Source organism: Lonchura striata, chromosome 1, assembly GCF_046129695.1.
Source record: "Lonchura striata isolate bLonStr1 chromosome 1, bLonStr1.mat, whole genome shotgun sequence".
NCBI lineage: Eukaryota > Metazoa > Chordata > Aves > Passeriformes > Estrildidae > Lonchura > Lonchura striata.
The window spans coordinates 107,830,946-107,849,544 of record NC_134603.1 but is presented as its reverse complement, the minus strand read 5'-3'; the positions used below and the strand labels follow the sequence as shown (position 1 = coordinate 107,849,544).

General features: G+C 35.6%; 1 protein-coding gene across 2 annotated transcripts in view; it reads right to left on the bottom strand.

Annotated features, from left to right (window-relative positions):
* The window catches only part of FBXL2 (F-box and leucine rich repeat protein 2), a 51,731-nt gene that overhangs the window by 10,843 nt on the left and 22,289 nt on the right, over positions 1–18,599 (bottom strand). Inside the window, exons 3-10 of one of the 2 annotated variants that reach the window (XM_021546266.2) lie at positions 12,893–12,947; positions 11,366–11,440; positions 8,442–8,536; positions 6,180–6,248; positions 5,998–6,093; positions 5,565–5,691; positions 5,294–5,368; positions 2,031–2,161 (exon numbers count right to left, since the gene is read on the bottom strand). In XM_021546266.2, coding sequence (XP_021401941.1) covers positions 2,031–2,161; positions 5,294–5,368; positions 5,565–5,691; positions 5,998–6,093; positions 6,180–6,248; positions 8,442–8,536; positions 11,366–11,440; positions 12,893–12,947 — 723 coding nt within the window. Of the gene's footprint in view, positions 1–2,030; positions 2,162–5,293; positions 5,369–5,564; positions 5,692–5,997; positions 6,113–6,179; positions 6,249–8,441; positions 8,537–11,365; positions 11,441–12,892; positions 12,948–18,599 lie in introns of those variants that run through there. The other variant, XM_021546267.2, reaches the window with a different exon arrangement.

Below are 18,599 nucleotides of genomic sequence, written 5' to 3'. Positions count from 1 at the left end.
TCCACTCTTATGAAGAAATGTTCTCTGAGACAGACTCAGTTACATTCATTGCCTACAGCTGCTTTTTGGGCACACCTGGAATCTCTTTGCACTCAGCACCTCCCTACTCATATGGAATTAGCAGCTGGTGGGGCTGAAAGGAATATGATCCTAACTTTCACAGTCCCACCCAGACAAAGGCATCCATGGTTCACAGGTGTTTTTCTTGACAAGCCTTGCCAAAATACCTACAAGTATTTTAGCATTAAGAAGTGCTAATTAAAAAAAAAAAAAAAAAGCGAAGCTACCACACACCTGAAAGAGCAAATGTAAAGAGGGATGACAAGACATCTGTATGTTGATGTGAGATAAGAAATGCAGCTAAGGATCTGCTGAAAGCTTGACCTAAGTTTTGTCCAAGGAGATATTTGTGACTAGTAACAACTGAATCAGGGAAATGTAGCAGTATCATGGAAAGCAGCATAGTAGGACATTCAAAATCCTGAAGTGAAGTAAGAGTAGCACAGCACAGAAAATACACAAAAATTTCCTCAAAAATATTCAAAAATCGGGCCAACAAGTCCAACAGAGGCAAAGTTTTCTTTCACGCTCAACACTAAAATATTCAGAAGGTACAGAATAAATGTGGAATTACATTTCCTGTTGATTTCCAACACAATTTTTATCAAGTGCTTTCCATCCATGATCCCAAAAGTCTAGCTGTAACCAGCTGTATCCTCTGTCCTTCCAACGTGCAGTAATCCTCAGCAGTAATCACTACATTTTCTTTCCCTGTGCTGCTCCTCATTACAGGAGCAGAGCAGCAGACGCATTCCCCCTCGTGGCTGACAGTTTTCCTACTGAAGTCAAAACAATTCCTGCTGCACTTGTACTGCTCTTGGAAAGAACTGCACAACTAGCAGCAGTTTAGACCTCCTTTAATTTCCCATCTGAGATGCTAACTGATAAAATGAGAGAAATGGTGGAAAAAGACCAGCAGTAACAGCTTTCTAGGGAACTCCACAGTAAGTTTGCTGAAAGGCTCCTGAGCTCCTAATAAATATGAACAGGGACACAAAGGGGACTGTTAGCCTGAAATTGTCTTAAGGACAGGTTTTCTACAGTAACAAAAGCTCTTTTTCACCCATTCAGCTAAAGGAACACTGTGTGTCACCATATGGTACACTGGCATTTTAATGCAGCATCCCCTAATTTTTACAGACTACTCATTTCTCCTTGGTTTGTGATTTAAGGATAACAAATTCTGACTCCTGTGTGTTCCTGTCATAAATAGCCATTTGTCACCCAAAAATCTTTCTATTTAATTTACATTAAAATGAGAAGTATTATCTGTCTCTTCAATATGTCTCTATAACCAGGGAGCTGCTGCATAATTGAGCTTTGGTTTTAAAGCCCACCATAACATATGTTTGCACAAATTACATCACTGTGGAAATGTATGTAATTTGTGTTTGCACAAGTTATATCAATGTGTTATTATTTTTTAACTGATAAGCCCCTATTGTTCAAAACAACTCTCATAAATATTGGTCCATGCTTGCAAAAACATGAGTGTACTTTATTACAGAATTTAAGAACACCAGGTTGTACTGCAGAGCATTTTAAAAGCACTTTTATAATAAAAACTTTAAATATAATAATCAGATATAATTCAGCTATTTTTTAAGACAAATGACTGCATAAAACCACATCACAGTACAAACATCAAAAGAAACAACACAACCACAGATCTTTCTAGCTTTTAAATAAGTAATGGGCTTTATATCTTTTTTCTCGTTTGTAGTTAGTACCTAAAATATTTAGCTAGAAGCACAGAATTGAACTGCTGGGTTGAGCACATCTCACTTGTTATATATTAACTCTTGTTTTTCTGATATACAGTGAACTACATTAATATGAAGCTACAGAGGACCAGCCCTCAACTTTATGTACTTAATGTTTCGGTTGCAAATGCAGCTCATCTTCAGAAGTGAATTTCTTAGATCAGGCCAGTAAGAACATGACCTACAACATACTCGTGTCATACTCACTTCAGCCTTGGACAGTTCAGACCAAGTGCTGTGAGAGAAGCATCTGTCAGGTTGCTACAGCCTGAAACACAGAGTGACTGCAGTCTATGGCATCCTTTACAGATTTTCACAATGCCTTCATCTGAAATTTGCTGCAATACAGAAGAACATTGAAGTTATTTCATTATCAAGTAATCAGCCAAGAACAAAACTCAAGATACTGCCACTGAGCTGCTACTGTCATACTGTATATAACCAAGGCAACCTGGATTTTTAACCAAAAAATACAGTTGTGAAACCGCATAAAAAGATAACACTGAAGATAATCAACATTTACTATTCCTACTTTACTATGTATTTTTCCATAGACCTTAAGTCCTACTCCAAGGCAGTCTGAATCACAAAGTGAGAGTTGTTTGTTGTTGTCTTCCTCTTTCACTTTGCTTTTGTTTTATAATTTTTCACTTTTTTTTTTTTTTAATCATGCTTACTTCTTATATATTGATGGGGTCCAGGTCTTTTGTTCCAGTGACTGTGTAAGTTTGGGAACAGCGCAAAAGAGATTTCAAAGCCTCACAGCAGGAGAGCTAACTACCTAATTTGCCCTGGAGCAATAGGACCCAATCACAAAACCCTTCACCTTCTGATAATTTTTGAAGCAAGAGTTACAGGGAAACAATTACACATAATCCATTCTTTACAGAAGGTAAGTGTAGAAGCCAGATTTGCCCTACCCTATACAGTCATCTTTAGATGAAAGATTTAACTCAAAAGAGGACTTTTCATTTCTCAAAAACATTTTGTCATAGATATTCTGTAAAGAGTAACTCAAAATTAAGAATATGAATAAATAAGTTTTCTCTCTGAAACAGGAACTATAAGAAATAGCCCCATTGCAGCTGCACACAAAATAGCAACAGGAACGGGGTTAGTGTGTGTGCAAATACAATTTTGTTTACAAGTCTTCAATTCTGGGAAAAAGCTCTCTCTCCTCCTCTTAACACTATGAATTTAATTTTTCTGCTGTGTGAAACAGGTTGTTTTATTTCCTGGCTTAATAATACTCTTGCAATAGGAGTAAAGACCTCCCCTGTATTTTTAATAGAAAAGACACAAGCCTTGTATAAGCCCCTCTTTGAGTATTCTCATACATCTGTAGCATATTTCTGATGCTATTACCACAAAAATAACCTTTCCTAAATGAAAACAGGATGAGAAATAGCAGTAGCTTGGCACAAAGGGAGACTACCTTATGCTTCCCCCTCCCTAGCCCAACACTTTTTAATGCCAGAAGTTTAGATTTGTGACTAATTCAGTCAAATTATTATCAGCAAAAAATCAGAAGTCTCGTTTTCTTTTTGAGGATCCAAAAAAACTTGTACAATCTGCAGGTAAGAAGATAAATTCTGGAGTTCTGTCCAAATCAGTCAGGTACTTCTGGATTTGACTCTCCAAAACCATGTTATTTTCTGGAGCTGTTCTGTTTGCTTTGAGAAATACTCACAACGCTGTTACTGGCAAAAGGGACGGCTTTTAAGGCAATGACTATATAAATTTTATGCTGCTGTAAAAAGCCATCAAGTCATATATGAAAGTTTTCCACTCTGAAATTGCTTGTGATTTCAATGTCCGTATCACTGGCAGGAAAGAAAAATGTTTGGAAAATGTCTGCAAGTCCCTGCAAGTTGCTAAAATCTTTCTCTAAAGATGATACCTTTCAGATTTGCAGTTTCCAAAGCTAATACAGGCTTATTCCACAACTGCTGGAGCTGGTCTGGCATTTTACAGGGCCCATAAAACAGAGTCACTAGAATTACAGTGGGGGTCATATAAAGCACAAGGACAACTGCTGTGTAAAAATCCCTTTGACCAAATGGATCCTGGATGCTTCTGGAAGCTTGCTTCCAAGCCACAGCAAGCAGGACACACCTCCAGTGAAATACAGCTTTAAAGCACATGTAATTAGGTAGGACACACAGACTAACAACTCAGAAAACTCAAAGGAAAAAATACTTCTCCCCCTCAGGAGGATTTTATGTTTGTACTACATAACAACAGAGATCCTGACCAAGGGAAAGCTTTGGTGCACTTCTGTGCCAATGCCGCTGTTAAGTGGGAGAGACAAGAACTGATTATCATCAGACTTCTTAAGATATTTCCACAAAAACAGTCAGAAAAGGCTGTCCTTGATATATCTCATTAGTCTCAGGTAAAACACAACAGAAAAAGAACTTGTGAGAGAGACAGCAAAAGGAAGGAGGAAATAATGTACTGACTATTTAAGTGTGGTTCTGACCAAAAGAAGGAACTTCACTGCTGTTCTCTGCCCAGCTTCAGTGGGCACCTACTGAAAAATTCTGAAAAATTTTTCAGACTGAAAAATTCTCTTTCACTAAACATCTATATCATGGAAGCTCAAGCTCTGTATTAGTATTGTTCTTATTTTCTGCAATTTTAATGTAACTTTAAATAATCTCTAACACTCAAAAATATTCAACACTTCAAAGAAATCTATTAGGTTCAATTGTAACAAAAAATGTTCCCATGCCACATTCATTCTGGAATAATCTGTAAAACAGGTTTGAAGGTTTTGCAGGTTTTTATGATACCTTTTAGCAATAAAAGTGGAAAACTTAAAAAAAAATCACTATTCAAATCCACATGACTGAAACACTGAAATTTTAATTTATTTCAGTATCTTTTAAGGCTTATTTGAAGGGAAATAATAGAAGGCCTTTCCCATTCCTGAAAAGTCATATCAGAAACAATATAAACCAGAGCAAAGAAAATGTGTGTTATCTAAGTTGAATTAAAAGTACATTAATTATTCCAGTAATTTCATAATTAATAAATGTGTTCTCCATTAATACTGGAAAGGCATGCCCTTGCCTGAAGGTTCTGAATGGCTCTGAATCATCTTCAGTTATGATGCCATTATGTTTTACTCTCCATTATGTAGCCCAGAACATGACTTCTGCTCAATTAGAAACCTTTGAATTATCAATAGACCAAAATGCTACACAGTTCATGAAATTTGATTGAATGCAGTTAATTCTTACTCTAGAGCTTACCACAGTTAAAAGATGTAATGAAGGGCAAAAAAATAACCCTTCAAGTAAAAACTCAGTTGTAGAAACTGCCAGCCCATTTAAAGCCACTATTCCACACAAAATCCTGTAAACTGCAGAAATGTACTGTCTTTCTTAATTGTATAGCAGCTCATTAGCATTCAAAATTATTTCTTATTTTTAGAGAATGTACCTTTGGAAGCTTCAAATACTTACTGTACATGATTGCAAATTCAGGATTACAAGCTCATGACAGTGACTTTGAATGTGTTTCAATGCTTCATCTTCTAACTGTATTTAGTAATTAAATTTGACATAGGAAGAGAAACAAGAAATTAAAAGCACAGCAAAGCAGCCCAAGAAATGTACACATCTTGCAATAGTGGAAAAAAATACTATAACAAAAATGACATTTTTTAATTCATGGAGATTTCAAAATCCCAAAATAAAATTTTATTCCTAAAGGACCACCCAAGCAATTATGTACCTGTGTGCAACCTCTAAGAAACAGAGCTTTTAGTCCACTACACCCTTTCACCAGTGCTTCAATACCATCCTTCGTAATCTGATCACACCAGGAAAGATTCAAATGTTCCAGATTTCTGCAACCCTCACTGGGAGAATTAAAAAAATACATAAAGTTAAATCCAGCCTTCAAATAGTCGTAACAGTAGGAAACCCAAATTAAACGCACTGTTAGAAATTAATGATAGCCAGTGGACTATGCCAGGCCTCCACAGAAAAGTCATGAGAAAAGACCACACACAAGCACCACAGTCTACACCGCAGAAGTCTTAGATATAGCATACAGCCCATGCTGATTCACAGTATAAAGGTTCAGCACTGATTTTTTAACTTTATTAAATGCTGAACAGCTCTTTAAACACTTCTCTTTAACACAGAACACAGAATCTTCTTACCTTAAGCCTTTTAAAGAACTATTGGTGATGGCTACACAGGATGTCAGATCCAGATGTTTCAGCTTGGAACAGAATCTGCTAAGACTGTAACACGTGCTGCAAAACAGCAGACACACTAAAAATACCTTCAGCTACTTCTTTTTCCAAATTTTCCCATCAATCAAAAAACCTCTTTGACTTACCTGTCAGTGATTTTTGTGCACCCATTCAGATTTAAGTGTTCGATGTTTCTGCAGTTCTGTGCAAAGGTCCTAAAACGCAACAAAGAGCTGAATTAATAAAATGTCCCGAGTGCAAAGCAGTCACTAGAGCGCGCTCTGTCCCATGCCTCCTCCCACCCTGGTCAAAAAGCCCGACCTTCAGAGTAATTGCAAAGTATGCTTCAAACACATTTGTCTCAGTGGCTGCTTCTTCCTTTTCCTACTGCAAGTTTCTGGTCTTAGGAATGTACTGTTTCTCTCTCAAACACCACTTGGTTATTTCTGTCATATATAAACCAGAACTTGCTTCAAATACTGTAACAAAAAACTTAAAGGGCATAAACAAAAATCTTCAAGTGTTACATCAGTTAAAGATCAGGCTTCTGGGAAGAGTTTTTGCATATCTCACTACTGAAGCCTTTGCAAGTCTTAATAAGGAGCTTGCTCCCACAGCAAACATAAAGGGACACACCTGGTACAATAGCAAAAGGTGACCTAAGTCTACTGAATTACCAGTGGAATGCCTTGTAAGCTGCAAATTGCTTCTTTATTATTTTAAAAATTAAAAAGCATCAGTGTGCACTACTGGGTATGAACTTTAAGGATGATTGGAGCTATTTCACTGCTGAGAGCCTGTATATATCATTATACTCATTAGCCTGAAGAAATACATACATTTTCTTTTCATCTGTGCAAAGTAATATTTACAGCTACATTGCATTTCAGAGCACTGTTTTTATGCCCTTGTTTCCTTCAGCTGCATGGATTTTATTGGCAGGAGGGAAGGAAACACAGCAAAAAGCTTTGTCTGGAGGCTTGCCCTGGTTAACAGATCTGACTACATGCTCAGCTGGTAACAACTTCTGGTTCTACAGCATGGATTGCAAACAATAGGAAAAAACCCAGCAAGCAGTTATACTGGTGAGAGTTTCCACTTGAACACTCAAAACAGCTATTCCAAAATTACTGTACAAGAGGGAGATGCACAATCAAGATGCTCTTAAAATCACTTGGAAAGATGCTCCACTTTGGAGGAATAGCAAACTACCTCTGAGATTCAAGCATGGGGCATGTCCTGACATACTTGCCACAAGCATTCAGTGCTTACATGGCCAATACCTACATCAGTAATTGGCTATTTTACTCAAAAGCTGATGTAGAAGAATGATAAATAGAGAAATTAGTATTGCCCACAAAACTAATAGATTTGGAAACAACTCAATGCAAATAGCCTCACAGGAAAAATCACTTTCAGAACAAGTATCTGAAAATTAATGTTCCATGAATTTACTCTAGAGACAAAAGTTAAAGAATTGACTTATAAATTTTAGAAATAGCTAAAGGTCATAGGACACTAGCTTAATGCCTACTGATAACAAAATCTTTATATGCAAAATCTTTAAAATGCTTATATTTTCCACCTGAGAATGGCCACAGTACTTGAGACTGAACACCATCCAGGCCAGGGAGAGAGGAGGAAAGCATAACTGCAAAAAGCCAGACCCCAAGACCTCCTCCAATGTTCTTTGAGCCCTAAAGCACTGGTGGTGCTCCACCTTCAGCTAGAAGTAGGATCTTTAGGGTTTAACTACTCACAGAAACATCCAGAGGAACCTGGCTAAACAGTTTTCATTGGAAAAAGCTTATATGGATTCAAACATTCTTCTGGGAACAAACTGCACAGTTCAGTTCATATCCTGTGTAAAAGAAGTCACTGTCCTCCCTAGAGCCTCCCAAGATGTTCTTGTCACCTGCCTGTTCTTATTTAGACCACAAAAAGAATTCAAGATCTTTCCTGATTTTGTAGGCACTCAGTGTAGGCACTAGTCATAATCCTTCCTCCTATTGCTAGGGTCACCTCTTGTCCAGACTAGATGATAAACAATAAAATGACCACTAATCCTGATACTCCGACTATTGAATGACGCCAGAATATAGCCTGAAAACATTTTAACTACTTGAAAATGGAGCAATATCAACATAATCCTAATGAAAGAAAAAGCCATGTCTGTGAAAAGCACAGCTTTCATTTCTTAGTTCATTTCTAGAAAATAACAGAAGCAATATTTTGATCTCAAACTCATGTCTCATTTAGTCAATACTAAGGTATTTAGTACTTACCTAAGCATCCCATTTTGGTCATCAGCCAGGACTCAGAAATACAAACAGACATAACAGTAATGTAATTGCATTTGATGCTCACATTAGGAAACAAGTGATGTCTCCATCAAGGATTTTACTTACTTTAAAGAGGAGTCTCCAACACCAAGACATCCTCTCAGACTAAGCTGTCTCAGGAACCCACCACACCTTTTTGATATATTTTCCACAACACGACCCTTAAACCAAATAAAAGGAAGGTTTAGCTGAGTTTTATTCTGGCACAATATTCTAATCAAATTTAAAATCCCAACTAGCCCCAGCTACACCCCACTATACCAAGAACTATAAGTCTTTGAATTTCTTGTTCTGCTTTAGAAAGAACCCTCATGTACTATTCAGGTACTATTCAATTCAATCTTCCTTTTTCCATTCAATCACCCATTAAGACTTCTAAAATGATCTTCAAGTTTTGTCAGATGTGTAGGGAACTGCCCCAGAGGTGGAATGGGAGGCTTGGCCACTCCTCAAGGGTCCCAGTCACTCTCACTGCACATAAATTGAAATTGCCCACAGAGACCTGCTTAGGCAAGACGTCACGACAGCCTCCAACCTGTTTTAAGCTCCTGACATAGGGATGCTCGCAATTGAAAGGTGTCAAACACCTTGGTGGGAGCAGCAACAACAGGACTAATAACTAACAGCACTGTGCATTTTTTTCTCTCCCTTTATTTTTTGAAAGAAGAAATATATATAGAATTACAGGTCACTGGATTTTTTCTTGTCATGCTGTTTCATTTTATTGTCCTTTTCTAATACTAATGTCCTGGCCATCAACTATGGGAAAATATTTTCTTATCAGAGTTTGTTCATTGGTCCATAAGTGACATTGTTTATCTTATAACTCCAAAGCATTTACACCAAAACAAACAAACTGAAAATCTAATTTACATTTTTAAAGCTTTTTAATTAATCAGTATTATTTCTCAGCAAAGCCAAAATACCTTTATTGTAAGGATAAATTCTTCAATTAATAACATATAATGCAAGTTCAATTTACATTGCAGAAAAAAGCCAAATCCTAAAGAATTATTCAAAGAAAATACAAATAAATAATGAGCTAAGTTTTCCCAAACTCATTTATTTCTTTAATCAAGTAAAACCTCCCAAAAACCAGCATACTAAAGAAGACAACTTTTGTGCATTCAAACACATTTAGCTGTTTGAACAATTTGTCACTCAAAAAAACTAGTTTTTTGACCTTCCCCAGTTTACAATTGTTTCTACATAGCAAGAAATCCTAAGGTACATTTAAATTCAAGATCACGCATTTTTTATATAAAACAAGAACTTTTTATCAGGTCCCCCTCCAACTTTATTCTCTGCCATGTGAAGTCTTAAAAGAAAATTTCATAAAACCTGATTTTTCATAATATGATATTCTCAGATAAGTACTGACTGAAAAATCAGCACACAGCACAATGTCCAACTGAGTACAAAGTTGCCAAATATAGTTGGGAGCTTTTATCAGTCTTAAATTCACAGACAAACAAATATGATACTAAAACAGCTAAAAAGAGTTCTTAGACACCTAATGTGAAACTATTTTGTTCAATAACTGATTTGTGAAATAATTTTTTACTGAAAACACTTTTACGAGTAAATTTAAGGGTATGTATTAAAAATGTACTTAAATACAATATACTGAAGTAACTGAATTGCTCCAAACCACAATAGCTTTTTATAGCAAAAGAAGATCATAACTTAGTTTCATTCCTTCTCCTGAATCCCATGCTACAAATATTTCAGCATCTCAGAGGGCAACACCACTAGGTAAAATATATGACAAACATATTGAAAACTTGAAAATATAATTCTGTGTTTCTAAATACCAAAATGATATTTACCAAAATGATAAATACCAAACACAGAAAAGGCCTATCAACAGGAAGGACTGCAAATCTGTGGGGTTTTACTTTTTTCCTTAGCAAATGTGGAACACAAGATTTTTGAAGGCAACTGAAAACATGACATTAAAGCTCCAAGTCTTCTTTGACACATTTAGATTGAGACAGATGCCAAGAATCTTTCTCCTACCTCTGCAAGACCCTCGTGTTTAAGATAGGTAGAGCAGAGGAGTTGGAAATCAAGTTTTAAAAGACCAGTGAAAAAATTTACTGTCTATGTTACTGTAAAGCTTTAGGAACAGTTTGTACCATGGTTAGCAAAAAATAGCAAATTAAACACATCTGGATTTTATTCATGTAACTAAGAAGCTAAAACATAAAATACAGAAGTAAATCTATTATTGTAGTCTATGTTTAGTTTATATCAAACAACAAATAATAAACCAATTAATCCTGAATCAAGAAATTGTTGTTCCCCACTAATTTTTTCTTCATTTTCAGATGTCGTATTTTATTTTGTTATGCACATCTATGACAGCATTAATGCAGACATGTTTTTCTTACAGAAGACACTGGAAAGGACTTTACTTCACATGTACCTGCATTTCACACAAGGTTCAAACCTTATGAAACAAATGGTCATAAACTGAATATCAGATACACACCAAATCAAATCTAGGTAAGTCTGCAATAAGAAAAGTTGTCCAGCATTCTAGTGCTTCAATCTCCAAATGCTATAGCCAAGTGTCCAGAGAGCTTCCAGCACTAGATGGCTCCCTCATAGAGGGATTTGGGACCAGCAAAACTATCCTCTAGATCATAAAAGTGATTCCAGGAATCTCACTCCATCCAGAGGCACCGTTTACACTTTTCCTTTCTAGAAATGAGCAAGCTTGAATTTCCAGAGCCCTATATGTGTATGGTATATGAAAATCATCTGATACACAGCTGGCAATCAAAACTGAAACACACATCCAGAAAAAAAAAAAAAAGGTAAATACAGAGTTCTTTTTCATTTGCTTCTTCAGAGTACTCTTTTTGTGAACTTAGACTTTAAAACATGTAAAAACAAGCACAGTATGTGGGGCACTCAAAATGGGCTATGCTCTTAAACATCTCCATTGGAATAAAAAATACTGTAAAAATGAAAAAGACACTAACCTCTATATCCGTTTGGAAGTTAAAGAGGTCTATTCTTTGCCAATTGCTTCCATCCAGAGCTAAAACATTCCATGCCTACAGAAAACAAATACAGTTTATTTATTACCTCCACGGCCCACTCCCTTCATTTTCCTCTCAGTAATGCAAATATTTCAAACTTGACAATTTCAGGCAGCATTTTAAAAAAATGGTAGATATTAGTATTATACAGGACAAAGTAGCTAAAAACATAGAATTTGCAGAAATTAATCTCAAATCTCATAAACGGATTACACTTCAAAGGTTAACTTGTGGCTACAAAACATATGGCAAAGCAAGATATTAAATGTGAAGCACATATACAGAAAGACAACCCTCCATTCTGAAAAAGCTTTTGTAAAGTTTTATAATTAGTTACTTTTGCTACATCTAAATGGGAAAAAATAGCTGCAGATGAGATTCCTTTTAATAAAACCACAGTTCCTCAACCTCAATAGTTACTATTCTGAGAAAACAGAAACCTTTCAGAAAACTGCTGACTTTCCACTATTAGGACCAGGCCTTTCCTTTCCATGTGCTATGTTACATGTACATATTTGAGAGCTTGTCCTTCATTGTCAAAGCAATAGTTGTTCAAAGTAAAGCAAAATTAAGAAGCCAGAGAAACACAGATGTATGAAGAGAATGAGAGAGAAAAGAATACCGCATCCAACTGACAAGTTTTCAGAGAAAGATACAATTTATTCACTTTGGTTTTCTTATGCAGTTTTGTAGGTTTTAGGTGAAAGATGAAACCTGATGTCACCTGACTCACAAGACTTGCTGAAGTCGCAGGACAGGGTGATATGAGTAAAGAATGAAATAATTACACAGTTATACATTAAAACAACCAATCAATTAAATCCCAAACAAAACCCAACTGTAAGAAAAGGAAGAAAAATATGAAATTAAGTTTATTTATGCTGTATAATAATATAGTTCATTGTACGCAGCTGCTGTAGAAAGAGTATTGTTCATTTTATTTCAAGAAGAAAAAATGAAGACAAGCAAAACATAAAAACTTCCTTAACATGCCTTCACTAATATCTTGTGTGTGCCTTTTTCCTCCACTAGTAGTCCATCTACTTAACATCCATCTACTTTTGTACTTGGCAAGAAAATAATGGATCTACTTCTTAGACACATGGTGCACATTAACCAACTACATGGAATTTTAAACAGCAATTACACCTGAAAAATAGTGTTATACAGCCACATGCTTTATAAAAAGAAAATGCCATCATGCCAAACTGGGCTTAATCCCTTCTCCAGATACAGAGCAAACAGGACTGGATATCTTTTCCACAGCCTTCAGACAGAACTTCTGTACACAGCAACTAAGCCCACATCTACACACAAAACTGGGACCACTGCTCATTTACTTTAATAAACTAAGAGACTGAGAATTTTTTTTTTAAACAGGAAGCAGATTGCAATGAATCCCATGATTTGAATGCCATTAAGAGAATAGAATAGGGAACAACAAAAAACCCCAAGAGAAATACATACCTTGGAAACTTGTGCACAGCGACACAAAGTAACTATGTCCAAGAAAGAAAATATTCTAGAAGAAAAGGAAAACAATTACAATTAAAATGTTTAATTATAAATTCCAACTACTGTATGCATTCATGTTTCTGTAGTTCTACAGAACTACCAGTTACAAAAGAAACAGGTTAAATTCTATTTGAGTGTTTTACCAAATTATTTTTGGTTATTGAGACTTACAGAATAATATCATAACTATCATCTAAAGACAGTTAACACCAATATATGAAAACCCAGCAGGTGCTGCTTCTGAACATCTATTTTCTGTTACCCCTCCCTACTACAACAGATAATTTTTTCTTCTTAATTCAGAGAAACTAGCTTATATTCCTTTAAATGTGCTACAATTAAAGAAATAACTTACATGAATACTGATGAAGATTTCAGAGGTTGGTAAAGAGTAAGAAATAGATAACATATAGATAAATCCAAGTTCAAGAATCTAAGTATTAATACAGGGGACAATGACCAAATTTCTGAAAGGGTTTCACAGTGACTACCAAGTCTAATACAGTATCTTTTTTTAAAATTTATTCTGCAAGAAACAACTACAGCTGAAAATTCAGATTTACTATCCTGATCATCAACCAATTTTTCAGGGTTGTCAACTCTTAATAGTTTACAGAAAGCAATTTTTTACTGTCAAAATATATTTTGTTAAATACCACTTCCAAACAAACTAAATTGGTTCAGAGAAATGTTCTCAGTGAAAAATAAATCATTAGCTTAAGCACAAATATACATCCTATTAAAAATAATTTTCTATTACAGAGAATGAAAGCTATGAAATATATGAAAGATGTTCCTGTAATTCATTGATAAACTGCTATCTGATTGCCAAGGAACTTTTTCAGTCATCAAAATCAAGAACAGTAATAAGAACAATTATTTCATATTATAGTTAGATGTCAACATTGAGGAGCAAACAATCAGTAAAAGATGTTGAATTTAATAATGTAACATTCTGGTTACTTTTTTTCAAATGAAAGTATGAAGCTAGAGCTCAAAATTAATGCCTTCATCTTAAGCACTGTTTTAGCTGTAGTAAGAGCAAAAAATGTAATGAAAGTACTTCTTAATCATAACAACCTTCTGGACATTTATTATGATCACTTCAGATTGTAGTCATCCAATATTTCAAATAAATTTGAAAATTTTCAAATAAATTTGGAAATTTTTTTCTTCTCTTTTTTTTTACCATAGAGTAATATACTTTCTCAAAAAAACTAATAGGCAAGCAAACAGAAGGAAAGGTGTTTTCAGAGGCTATGAAACAATTTATAAAACCCTGACAATAACATTTATTTTGATAGCATCTATTTTGACATTTGAACATCCTTTCTGAGGCCTGTCCACTTCAGGAAACTTAGTGGCATTGAATGCATAAAGTACACAATGTGCTCAGAAAATCGCTGGACTGTTCAGATAAATACTGAAAAGTGTTCTCTTTCTTTTAAGAGCAGCATAAATATCAGTAACTCACCAGGAACCCTCCTCTGACATCACCTTTCTCCCCACCATGAGAGAAATGTCAGCAGATGAGGTTGTGGAGATTACAAGACAGAGAGCTGCAAAAGCTTCCTGGCTTACAGAAGCTTTCTCATAGAACTACTGTGAGAGTGGAACCTGAGGGTTATCTCAGATTTACAGAAGCATAAAAGACAGAATTCCATGTTATTTGTACAATGAAAGAACTTGTGACACAATACTCTTGCCTAAATAAGAATGTGACATGCTTTAGAAGTGAGGTATCCAGTTCTACCGAAATAAGAAACAACAGAAGATGTTGAGGAAAGGGTATTTTATACACCCCCACCACTCTTGAGTTGTCTGGAAGTCTATCTTCATGTTTCATTGTTTATTGCTGTTAAGAGATTAATGCTGATGCAGGATTTTTGCAAAATAAAAAAAAAAAAAAAAAAGTTAAACTAAAACCAAGTGGAGCACAGATGTATTTATTTTTGCTTCATTCTGTATGAATGAAGCAAAAATAACCTAATGAATAACCTAACTTTTCAAAGAGTTAAAAACTGAAAGTGATTATTCTATATTAAGAGAATAAATATTTTAGCAAGTGTAAACATTTGTGATGCTTTTAGGTTTTTTTTGTTCTAGAGAAGAACCTTTCCTGCAAGGCAGCCCAAGCTGTCTGCATCAAAACATTAAGACACATTATCAGCAATCAAAAGTTCAATTATTACCGTTCCTTAAACAGCATAATAGGCAAGAGATGCCAGTAAATACTTTTATAATTCCAAAGAAGCATCTTGCACGTGTGCTTGAAAACACTTTTTTCCATGCTTTTCTATTTATTTACCCTCTATAATACAGTCTTTCACATGTACTGCCTAACGCACGCTTGTCTCCTTGTAGTCCCACAGAATTACTCAGAATTACTAGCAAACCCTTACCAGTCAAGAAAACTGGTCAATAAGGCACAAGACTCTAAGTTTTAAAGTAATTTCAAGTCTTTAATAGGCTTCAGAGTCTTTAAAGACTTTAAATGCAACCCACAAAATGAGATGGGAACAGACAGTGATATTGTCTGGTATTTGTGTGAAAGGCCATCAGCAGGCACTTGCAATTTTAAAAAGTGGAAAAAACTACCAAGCAGGGCAGCTGCTGGTTGTATAGCACTTCTGTCCTCTATGACCACAGCTACATAGGTGAAAGCAGCCAGCAGCAGGATTCATTTCCACTTCAGTCTTTGGCATGTATTAATACAAGGAAATGGAAATTAAGTTAATAAATTCACAGTAACATTTAGGACCATCTGTTCTGAGTTCTAGTGTCCCAGGCTATTCAATTCTCCCTAGTTAGCCTGTATTGAGCTCAAGAAGGAAATACACTTAGCAACACTTGGAGCCCTTCAAGCCTTTTCATCCCTAGGCACACACCACTCTGGACATGTGCTTCATGAGTTTGGCCTTGGAGACCTTTCAATGTTAACAGTCCCTGCAGCACACGAGAGCTTCATGCCGAAGGCACAAAGAGTTGTACAAGCTCAGAGTTCCTCAACTCCCTCACGGCAAACTAGCATTTGGCTAAAGTCTAACTTACAGAAAAGGATCTATTCTTTATTTGAAAGCCTTCAAGACATGGAAAATCATCACCTTCTCTGGTAGTTTGTTCCACTGGTTAATCACTCTGTCAAAATGTTTCCCTTATTTCCAAGGTGAATGTCTGACTTCCAGCTTTGTGCTGTTTTCTACTTTTCTTCACCAAATTAAAGAGTGCTTTAGCAGTTCATACTTTATCCTCACCAAGTTTAAAAGTCACTTATCATGTCATCTTTAATTCCTATTTTAACAGTTGTTTTACTTCAGTTCTTCAAATCTCCTTTTCTCTGTCCATTATTTTTTCAGCATGTTTCTTAAAATGTAGACATCAGAAGCATGTGCAGCATTAAAAAAATAATTAATATCAACAAGGCTGCATACAGACATGAAGTATGATTTCATTACCCCCATTTTCAAAGCTATTTCAGGCCATTATAACTGCCTTTTTGTCACAGCATCAGACAAGAATCTTACAGAATTTCACCTATTTCTTTCCTGCTTAAAAGCACTACAGTTAAGATTCAAACTTTTCTACTCTGGAATTTGCTTGATACCCAAGACTCACCAAACCTCAGCATAGGAGGGCCACAGACGTTGTAGGTCACCTTATTGAGACACTTTCACTCTAATTTATATGGTTCTGCTGACAAGAAGTGGTTATCTACAGTATCCAGCATCTTCCAATGTATTTTCACATGTGCTTTATTATTCTCTTGTGCTCTAAATAGACTGCCCAATGTCTTTCCAATCACAGAGACAGCTGACTCCTAACACTGTTTCCTTCCCTAAGGGGCAACAGAAAGAAACAAGCTATTTCTCAAAACTCCAACAGTTATAGTGTACCTCCTACAGAGAGAGAAATCAATTTGTGCAAGAGTCAAACTGCTTCTGTCTTGCTTTTGTAAGGCCCTTCCACATTAGATCACATGAAGAATATGCTTTTGAAGTAATACCCCAGCAATTACTCATTGTAGGTATTTTGATACAATGCTATAAGGCTTGATAAAAAATGGATAATGAGATGCATGCAGTGAGTACCACACACAGACACTTTACTTCCTAGAAATTCTGGCCTTATCCCCAGAATTTGGTATGACAGAAACACCTGGTAATTTCTAAAAAGCTTCACCAAAAACCTAAGATATGGGTTTGTTTATAACTGACTTGTTAATGGAATTCCACAACCAGAACTTTTGGTTTTCATGCTGTTTAAATTTATAGTGGCTTTGCACACAAGGACAATAACAAATTTCATCAAAATGAAAACCAAAGTAATAAGGATGAGAAATGCCTCACTGAAGACAGCACATCAACTAGACAACTTGCTTAGAAGACTCTTTCAACCTTACTACACTGTCCAGTTGTTACAAAACATGCACACAACAAATCCGTTATGTCTTCCCCATTTTAGAATATGGATTTCTTACTGAGTTGTACAATTCCTTGCATAGCAAATCTGTTCGCATTAAAGTCCTTCACATGCAGTATGCAAGAGTACAGCCTACATGCATGGAAAAGTATCAGGGACACAGAGTACAGCTTTCATAGCTTTGATTTTCTTGTTTTAGTAGTTTTTTTAGTAGTTTTTTAGTAGTTTTTTTCTCAGCATTTTCTCCGTGCATGCCCAAGCAACAGTGGAAATGGGCATCAGATATTCAATTCACTATTTGTGAACACTAATTTTGTCTGAACACACACAATGGCAAAGTCTGAAAACCACCACAGAAACTGTCTTGTATTTCTCCTAAAATGTCATACTTCACAGATTCAAACCATATTTACAATTCTTTACACATGGAAGGTTTCTCTTCACCTTCTGTCCTCCATTTTACTAAACACCCTACTGAGGTATGAGGCATCTCATGGTTAAGTGTAGTCCAGCAGTGTGTACAAACACTAGAATAAAAATGTGCAGGCTAGAAAACATACAGGTAAGATAAATAACTCATAGCCCTAATTCAGAAAAGCAGAATCTTTAATGAATATAAAATTCAATAAATAAACATATCTATATGATTAAATTAGCAGTGTTACTGCTGGTGTACTTCTGGACTTCACAAACTTTGCAGCTAAATCCTGTAATACCTTATTCAATAAAACCACAAAATAACACTTGTCCTGGAAAGATAAACAGTGAGGAATATTTAAATCATAAGGAATTTGACTATTTTCTATAAAAAAACAAGTATCTTATCTGTCAGGACTGTTTCAACCTTATCTGTTCAGGCTGAGGAACACCAATTCCTACACAAAGTACACATCCATTGACTCATCTAATGCTTGGCCTTCCAGGTCAATTATTAAAACAAATCCCTTTTCACTGCACAGGAGCTATTTTGTAAAGCAAAGCACTTAAACTAGGAACTCTGTTACATGCTCCAAAACTTTCCAGTAATTTAACCATGCAGTTTCCACTTGTAAACAACACAGATCTTTTTTGGGTGATCTCCCTAGAAAGTCTTTCAATAACAAATGCAGCATCAAAAACCACTTCTTTACAAGCCAAACCTCCTTTTCTTTCACCGAGGTACTTCTTACTACAGAACATTGACATATGTATTGGAAATTGCAAAATACTAGGCTAATTACAGGATGTCTGACATCTATTT